Source organism: Gracilinanus agilis, chromosome 2 (assembly GCF_016433145.1).
Source record: "Gracilinanus agilis isolate LMUSP501 chromosome 2, AgileGrace, whole genome shotgun sequence".
Lineage (NCBI taxonomy): Eukaryota > Metazoa > Chordata > Mammalia > Didelphimorphia > Didelphidae > Gracilinanus > Gracilinanus agilis.
The window spans coordinates 700,668,226-700,677,749 of record NC_058131.1 but is presented as its reverse complement, the minus strand read 5'-3'; the positions used below and the strand labels follow the sequence as shown (position 1 = coordinate 700,677,749).

The following is a 9,524-nucleotide window of genomic DNA, read 5'->3' as shown; positions in this document are numbered from 1 at the left end:
GAACCAATACACAGTATTAATCCAAGATGGAAGGTAAGGGTTTAAAAAATAAAATAAAATTAAATTAAATTAAATTAAATTAAATTAAATTAAAAAGTGAGCATCTAGCAAAACATAGCTTACGAATAACTGCCATGAGCCTATGATTGTTGCAGTCAAAAATCGAAGTGGAATGAGTAACATTTTCAACTATTTTTAGACCTTCACCTGGAAGAGTCTTGCAAAATTAAAACAGATTCATGAGGAAAACTCCTTGGTTAGTCCCCATAGAAAAATAGATGCCTCTGGCAGTTATGCAAAGTATACAGGAATAAACCACACCCCTTCAGCCTTTTCAAAATCAGAATCAATTGTGGGTAGCTCTTAGCCAATGCTCTCATCTAAATTGTTCTTGAATGTGCCACATGACCAGTGAACAAGGCAACATGAAGACTACTGCTGGCCTAAAGACTAAATTTCTGCCCTGAAAAAGGCATTTCTTATGGGCAGAATATATTGACTATTTGTTAGCAGCTTGAGTATCTAAGGCAATTTCTGTGTTAGCCAATTTTTTTTTCTGCCCACTTCAAGTGATAGGCCGGTTCTACCATGTGCTCTCTGTGGAACCTTGGGTAAATTTCTAGTGTCCAGTTTCCTCAGGTATAAAAGTAGGAGATTGAATTGGGTGACCTCTGAGGTTCTTTCTAGCTCTAGATCTACAATCTTATGATCCTCTTCGCTGAATGGTACAGCCAGTGGGAGCGGGGAGATGCATTTATTGAACAGCCCAAGTAGTCCAGATTATCTCAAGATCACCTCAATCTGAGGCAACCAAGTTACCTCGACAATAAGTGGAAAAGCCAAGATTTGAACCTTGCACCCTGACTCCAAATCCAGCATATGTTATAGATAATATAATGGTGCCTTTTACATCGAGGTTCCCTTTCCCCCAGACTCAGTCTTCTCCCCTACTATTGCTCTTTAAAGAAAGCCAAAGATCTATTCTATAGTGGCGCTTAGTATCTCACACACCACATGACCATCAAAGAGAGAAACCTACCGTTTTGACGGAGTTACTCAGAGCTTCCCATTGGTGGAAAGGGATAGGGATCCTGCTTCTCCTCCAGTAGTCATAACGATCCCGACTCTCCTCATTGGTCAGGATATCCTTGGCCTTCTGGAGCCTCTGAAAATTCTCCACTGGAGGGAAAAAGGCAAATGAAAAACATTTTTCTCTTGTGAAGTTATCTTAAGTCCTTAAAATCCTTTCTATGCTTTTGACCCAATGTATATAACAGAAAGAAGCTGCTCACAAGTAGACTCACCCATGAACCTCCTTATTTATGATAGGGTGAAGTGATTCTCTGAATCCTCTTTGGTTCTCAGATAGAATAGAATAGATTAAGGCAAGCAACCAAATAGGAATAATGGGAGAAAGGAGGAGAAACAAGTGTGAATGAATCAAGTGATACTCCCATTCAGTTCTGCAGTGATTTACTGAACATTAGCCATGGTGCTTCCTTTGGGAAATGTTTTTATAAATTAAATTTTTACATTATTGCATTACATGTAATAACAAAATTTTTGTTATTATGTCCACTTTATAATTAAGAAAATTAATTCAGACTGAAGTCAAGTAATTTGCCCAGGGTCAGACAGCTAATTAGTGTCTGAGGTTGGATTTGAACTCGGGCCTTCCTGGTTCCAGGTCCAAGTCCAGAACTCTATCCTCTACGTCATTAAGCAGCCTAGTAATTAATTATTATGTTAATAAATTAACAAGTATATGTTAAATAGTCTGACCTCTCTATTTTGGGTTTAAACGCCCCTGACCCAGGTTTAGAGCCAGTACAGGGGGCAACTAGGTGGCTCAGTGGATTGGGAGTCAGGCATAGAGATGGAAAGCCATGGGTTCAAATTTGACCTCAGAAACATCCAACCTGTGTAACACCAGGCAACTCACTTAACCTCCATTGCCTAACCCTTACCATTCTTCCACCTTGGAACCAGTAAGCAGTATTGATTGTAAGATTGAAAGAAAGGGTTTAAAAAAAAGAAGAACCAGTACACACATATGAGCCCAGACTTAGGAACCCCTTTAGAGAAGTAAACAAAGTGCCCCTGCTGTGTTACGTTACATACATATATATGCTTATGTCTCATCCCCCCTACTAAACTGTAAGCTCCCTGAAGACAGGCACTGTGGCTTCTCTAAGCTCTGCATCTTCTCCAGGGCACAGCAAAGTACTTTCGAGCATGGGTTCTCAGCCTTCTTTGCATCTTGAACCCATCTGAAAATCTGGCAAAGTCCCTGGACCCCATCGAAGGACAATGTTTGTTCTCTATATTCATCATTGAAGGAAATATTAACCTTCAGTTATAAGTTAATGACTATAAAGCTGTCCCTTTTCCTCACTCAAATTCACGGGCTCTCTGAAATCAATCCCCCAGGCCCCTTGAAGGTCAATGGATCCCCAAGTTAAGAACCCTTCCTCTAGGGCAGTGATTCCCAAAGTGGGCGCCACCACCCCCTGGTGGGTGCTGCAGCGATCTAGGAAGGTGGTGATGGCCACAGGGGCATTTATCTTTCCTATTCATTGCTATTAAATTTTAAAAAAAAATTAATTTCCAGGGGGCTGAGTAAGATTTTTTCTGGAAAGGGGGCGAGAGGCCAAAAAAGTTTGGGAACCACTGCTCTAGGGTCACACAATAGGCGTTTGATTAGCATTTGTCCAGTTGGGTATATGTTCACCAGGCTGATGCTTCCCATGTACCATAGGCATAGAGATTAGAGAGATTCCCTAATGTTTATGAGTCACTCTTGAATAGTACAAGTTGGGGATATTATCATTTGGGTTTTCCAGCAGGAGAGTTTGAACCTGGGTTGATGTCAATCACCAAACAACACTGATAAGCAAAGACCAAAGGACAGGTTATCTTTGCTAGCAAGCAGTTCTCCCTTTTCTCCCTCTTCCCTTCTCCCTCCCTCCCCCCTGTAGAAGATAAAAGCCAGTTTCATTTGATGTATGACTTTCGATGTATGAAGTAATCAGATGAATCATATAAGATAAACATGTTCCCATTTGCAGAAAATGAGTTTCTGTTAATCAATTGCGGGAATAAATCATAAAGAAGACTCGTAAGAGAGACAATAAAACCAAAGGCATCAGCCTGGGCTCTGCCATGGGGCTGGAAGGGCATCGAGGTTTGTTTGTGACTTGTCTTTGTCACTGCCTCGTTTCTAGTTTCTGCCTTGTTAAAATCACCGAATCATTGAAAAGCTGAATGATGTTCATTAGTAAGGCATGACAATGTGTGTGCTGCGGAGGTTTAAGGTTCCAAGGGAAAGAGACATCTGCATATTCTGCAAACTTACCCATCCATGATTTATAGTTAACAAAATAGAGCAGGCATGGGCAAAACAACCGTGGAGCCACTTTGGGGGCCCAATTGGTACAGACCTTGGCTATACTGTGACGTACACTCAAGGTCAGGAGTAGATCAGCTCTGCTAAAGGCTACACAGACATCTGAGTTGCCCTTTGAAGTGTACACATTTGGAGCTGGAAGAGAAATTAGAAATTCTCTAGTCCAAATGCTCCATAAGACAGATGAGCAAATTGAGGTCCAAGGAGATGAGGTCATTTGTCCAAGGTCATTCAGGTACTAAGTAGGAGAAGCAAGATTCAAACTCAGAGGGGCAACCAGATGGCAAAGGAGATAGAACACAAGGCCTGGAGTAGAGAGGGCCTGGGTTCAAATTTGACTTCTGACATTTCCTTAGCTGTGAGACCCTGGGCAAGTCATTTAACCCCAATTGCCTAGCCCTTACCTCTCTCCTCTTTTCAAATAGTTAAGACAAAAGATAAGAGATTCACCCTTAGATACCCTCTTTCCATTGCACCAAACTGCTTCTCCTTTAGTTATGGACTATTTTCAAGAATGGATCAATAATAATTGCTTTGCCTTGATCTATTGATATTATATAAATTAATGCATATAGAAAAATGTTATTCAAAGGAAGTTGTTGTGATTTGACAAGCACATTTATAAAAATCCTGGCACCGAATCAACATAGGAAAGGCTACGGAAAGATAGAGAGATGGTTGGCAAAGCTGTGAGTTGGTATAATCATTCTACATCCCAATTTGGAATTACCTAAGGAAAATGACTAAAGATTTGTACCTGTTGGCCCAGTGATACTACAGCTGGGCATAAACCCCAAAGAAGTCAAAGAGGAAAAACAAATACCTAATCAATACCGAAATATCAATAGCTGCATTCTTTGTGAAAGCAAAGACCTAGACATAAAGCGAATGTTCATTGACTAGGTAATGGGTAAATAAAACTCTGGAATGTCACTCTTGTTAAAGAGGTGATGGATCCAAGATGTAGAAGGAGATAGAAATATTTTTAGCCAAAGAATTTATTTTGTTCAACTGCATTTTCACTACAAGGGCTTTGTTTTTCTCGGGCTTTTTTCCCCCTCATTGGGGAGAGGAGGTGGGAAGAAAAGAAAATGTAGCTGTTAAATTAAAAATTAAAATTAAATTAAATTAATTTTGAAGACCTGTGACATATGACTATAACTGGTTTGTTTGTTTCTTGGGTTTGACAGGAAGAGGACAGCAGGATGGATTGCCTTCAGAAATTTGCAAAACTCCTTTAATGATGGCAGGCTTCTCGTGGAATCCATTTTCTGCCCCTGCTGTTGCATGCGTTCCACCCTCCAAACTAGCCCAGAGTCAAAAGGAATTAGGTTACTCGATTCTTAATTCCTGATCACACAGACTCATTCCCCTAGCCATATCTACCCCATCTCCTTCCCTGAGTGATACTTCTATTATCCTTCCACTTCTTGTTCTCAGAATTGTAATCAAACCAATTGGAAATGATAGATCTGTGCACTTTTGCTTGCAATCTCTATAACTTCCCAGATCAAAACTCCCTTCCCTGGCCACCATTCAGTCAATCAATCAATAAACATTTATGTGCCAGCCACTGTTCTAAGCACTGGGGAACACAAAATAGGGGGGAAAGGCAGCCTCTGTCCTCAAGAAGTTTATAATCTAATTCCCTTATATGTGTGGTCTCCTCCATTAGAATGAAAGAACCTACAGGAGAGTCCCACAGAATGGGAAGACTTACATTACTAGAAGGAATGTCCAAATAGATGAAATAACGAATCTCTTTGAGTATGAATGTGATGGAATAATATTGCATAATAAGAAATCACAGAAATAAGGGAATCAGGGGGCAGCTGGGGAGCTCAGTGGATTGAGAGTCAGACCTAGAGACGGGAGGTCCTGGGTTCAAATCTGGTCTTAGATACTTCCCAGCTGTGTGACCCTGGGCAAGTCACTTGACCCCCCATTGCCCACCCTGACCACTCTTCCACCTAGGAGCCAATACACAGAAGTTAAGGGTTTAAAAAAAAAGAAATAAGGGAATCAGAGAAACAGGGGAAGATGGCGTGTAAAATAAGAAACCCCCAAAGTCAACGTGTAAAATTACTACAATGGAAACAAAAGGGGTATCCACACTAAAGGGGAATCCAAGCCCTGAGATTCCATGAGTAGGCATACATCCCACAGAGGTCACTGATAAAAAAGAAAGTTCATGTTGGAATCTGATTGCAGATCAAAGCATGCAATCATTCATTTTATTTCCTTCATATCCTTCATTTCCTTTCCTTTTTATTGTATGTGTGATATGTGTCTTTTGTCACAGCACTGGGAATATGGAAACATGCACTGCATGAAGGCACTGGAATAACCTGTAACAAACCATTTGCCACCTCGGGAAGAAGGTGGAGGGAGGGAGAGAATCTGAATCCCAGAATGTGGGAAAACTATTTTTAAAAAGTATTTCCACATATAATTTTTAAAAGAAAATTTTAAAACTTACGGCATATTGGAATGAATAAATGTTATTGGCTACTCTGAAAAAGAAAAAGAAAGTTCAACTGTATCCCAAAGCATTTATAGCAGCATTTTTTTCTTTTTTTTTTTTAAACCCTTAACTTCAGTGTATTGGCTCCTAGGTGGAAGAGTGGTAAGGGTGGGCAATGGGGGTCAAGTGACTTGCCCAGGGTCACACAGCTGGGAAGTGTCTGAGGCCAGATTTGAACCCAGGACCTCCCGTCTATAGGCCTAGCTCTCAATCCACTGAGCTATCCAGCTGCCCCTTAGCAGCAGTTTTTTTGTGTGTGGTAGCAAAGAATTAAAAACAAAGTCAATACCAATGAATCGGGGAATGGCAGAACAATCATGATATATTAATGTAATATTGCTATGCTGAAAGAAACAATAAATAAGATAAATACAGAAGATCAAAAAAGGGCTTACATGAACTGATTCAGAATGAAATAAGCGAAGTCAGGAAACCAATATTCCCCATGATTATGCCAATGTAAATGGAGGAGCAGAAAAACATCCCAAAATAATAGAAAGAAATGTTGCAAAATTACAAAGAACAAGTTTGGCTCCAAATTAAAAAACATAAAAAGACATCACCACTGTGCTCCTTTGTACAGGTATGATCTGGGTGTGGCGCATTGCCTATATTTTCAGACTTTTTCAACACATTAATTAGTTTTGTTGATTTTTTTCCTCTACTGTCTTTTAAAAATATTTGTTATATGAGGTGTTTTTCTCAGGGGTCGGAGAGGAAAGGGGTGGATACCAAGACAAACTAAATACACTGAGGGAAAGGTGGTTTCAGGACTACATAAGGAACCCAAAAGAAAGCTACATTATGTCTGCATCATGAGGGCCTCAAAAACAGGAGGAAAGACCTGAAGTTGCCTTTAAATGATAACATTTGCCAAAAACATGCTAAATTTGAGTCCCCTTTCCTCCAGATCTGCGTGTACTTCTGGGAGAGAATGCCTCCAGTTTAAGGGAATATTTTTGTATGAACAATATTTATTGCATTACCTCCATAAACATCAGTTCCTAAAAGCTAATTAAGTACGGCTGCCTAATTGATATCAACTGATAATCGATGGAAAAGCATATTGTTAGAGGCTTGTAAGTCATTGCATTAGAAAGATACCCCTATAACCTATATCAGACTATTCACTGCCTCAGGGAGGAAGGGATGAGAGGGAGCAAGAAAAATTTAATTTTAAAATGTCAAAAAATAATTGTCAATGGGGCAGCTGGGTAGCTCAGTGGATTGAGAGCCAGGCCTAGAGACAGGAGGTCCTAGGTTCAAATCCAGCCTCAGACACTTCCCAGCTGTGTGACCCTAGGCAAGTCACTTGACCCCCATTGCCTACCCTTACCAATCTTCACCTATGGGTCAATACACAGAAGTTAAGGGTTTAAAATTAAAAAAATAATAATAATAATTGTCAAAAAATTGTTTCCACACGTAGCTGGAAAAAAATGGAGGAAAAAAATACCTTAGTCTCTTGAGGTTCCCTAGAATTCTGAGGGGGGAAAAAGGCTCTCCAGTTTATGGGGACCTATCTGCAGAGTATACCAGGAGCCTGGGCACCAGGAATGCAATAATGGCTTTTTCTGCCCAGTTTCATTGCAAATGTAGACTTCTGGGGGGCTAGCCCAAGGACACAGACACCATTTGTCATGTATATAATGTATACATGAGTACAAGGCTCTACTCTTGCTCTAAAGATCAAAAGGTCTTCAAAAGACCTGTTAGTGACAAAAGAAAAACAACTGCTTGATCGCATGGTTTGATGGGGATATGACTGGGGATGTAGACTCTAAATCATCACCATAGTACAAATATCAATAATCTGGAAATACATCTTGATCAATGACACACATCAAACCCAGTGGAATTGCTTGTTGGCTATAGGAGGGGGGTGAGAGGAGGGGAGGGAAAGAACATGAATCATGTAACCATGGAAAAATTTTCTTAATCAATAAAATTGTATTTAAAATACAATTAAAAAAATAAATTTTAAAAAAGACCTGTTAGTGATTCTCCTCATTGTTAGTGCCTCCTCTCCCCTCACCTAAAGCTTTTATTTGCAAATATCTGCATTGGTAAAGGGAGTTTCTTACCCTGGTGTTCTCTACCCCAGTGAAATCACAGATCTTCCAACAACATAGAGACAAAGACAGAGAGAGAACCAGGTAGGGATCAGACAGAGTTAGAAAATAAGAGAACTGATTTTGTAAAAAATAGATCTAACTCTGAAATTTACTTATCTATGAACATTTTGTATGACCTTGGTAGAATGTAAGCTCCCAAAGGGCAAAACTTCTCATTTTGGTGTCCTACATGCCTATCGCTCAAGGTAGGCACTTATTAAATACCTATTGATTTATTCATGCTATTCCATCTCTCTAAACCTTTTCTTCACCAGCAAAATGGAAATCATTCATTTATATTTCCTACTTCACAAGGTCGTTGTGAGGAAAACATTTTGTCATCTTTAAATTATTAAGAAATTTATATGAGCAATTAATTTTGTCTTATGAAAAATCACTTGTTTATATGTTGGTCTGCAGTGACCGATTTATATGGTGTGGAAGAGAACCCCATGGTTTCCCAAACCAGTTGCTTCAAGAGTAAGCAAGAAGTTTCAAAGAGTAAGCAGCTAAACCAACTAAAAATTCCAATTTACTCATTCTGGATCCAATCACTTCAAGATCTGAATGATGACACTGATCACGGCTACGTTCAGGATTTCAGACCTACTCAAAAATCCATCTGGAGGAAATGAACTGCACTCATTTTTTGAAAGGGTGACAATGAATGCAGAGATGTTGTGTCTGCTGGCAGAGTTGGTTTCTCGGTTGGTTGGTTTTACTTAACTGTTTTTCATGGAAAAGCAAAATTTGAGTGTTGGATGGGATCTCAGCAGCCATCCAGTTCAGTACATACACTGAGGAATCTTGATTTTTCTTTTTTACAAAGGAAGGTATAGTGGCTAGGAGAAGGGGAAAGGAAGTGAAGGATATATCCAAAAATGACTGCTAGAAAAACAAAATGCATGCATATATATGTATGCATATAGATATATAAACATATATAAACATACATATTTATATATATTTACAGTATAGAAGGCTAATTAAAATGAAATACCTATTTGTTTGGGGGAATCCTAAAAAAAAATCATTTAAAAGCATAATGCTTTTTTAACCTCAGAAAAGCATGAAAGCTTGTAGAAATTAATATCTTTCCCAGTTTAGTTAAATTGGTAAACTAGAAGGCCTAGAATGTAAATAATACTCTGGAATACCAAACTATGTACTAGGAATAGTAGGCTGAAAATTGTTATTTCCAAATAAAATTATAATATCTCCTTATAATGATTTCTACTGAAAATGAATTTAGGAGGCAGACAGGTAGCTCAGTGGATTGAAAGCTAGGTCTAGAGACAGCAAGTTCTAGGTTCAAACTTTCTGGCTATGTGACCCTGGGAAAGTCATTTAAATCCCTTGCCTAGCTTGGAACCAATACACAGTATTGATTCTTAGATATGAGGGAGAGACAGACAGACAGACAGACAGACAGACAGAAGAAGAAGGGAGAGAGGGAAGTAGGGAGGGAGAGAGGGAGAGG

The 9,524-nt window shown here is 39.3% G+C and overlaps 1 protein-coding gene across 1 annotated transcript in view; it reads right to left on the bottom strand.

Annotated features, from left to right (window-relative positions):
- The window catches only part of DNAJC12 (DnaJ heat shock protein family (Hsp40) member C12), an 18,728-nt gene extending 12,838 nt beyond the window's left edge, over positions 1 to 5,890 (bottom strand). The window contains exons 1-4 of the mRNA XM_044660318.1: positions 5,886 to 5,890; positions 4,621 to 4,712; positions 3,356 to 3,541; positions 1,040 to 1,179 (exon numbers count right to left, since the gene is read on the bottom strand). Of these exons, the coding sequence (XP_044516253.1) occupies positions 1,040 to 1,179; positions 3,356 to 3,541; positions 4,621 to 4,712; positions 5,886 to 5,890 (423 nt within the window). The remainder of the gene's footprint in view (positions 1 to 1,039; positions 1,180 to 3,355; positions 3,542 to 4,620; positions 4,713 to 5,885) is intronic.
- Between the last annotated feature and the right edge of the window lie 3,634 nt (positions 5,891 to 9,524).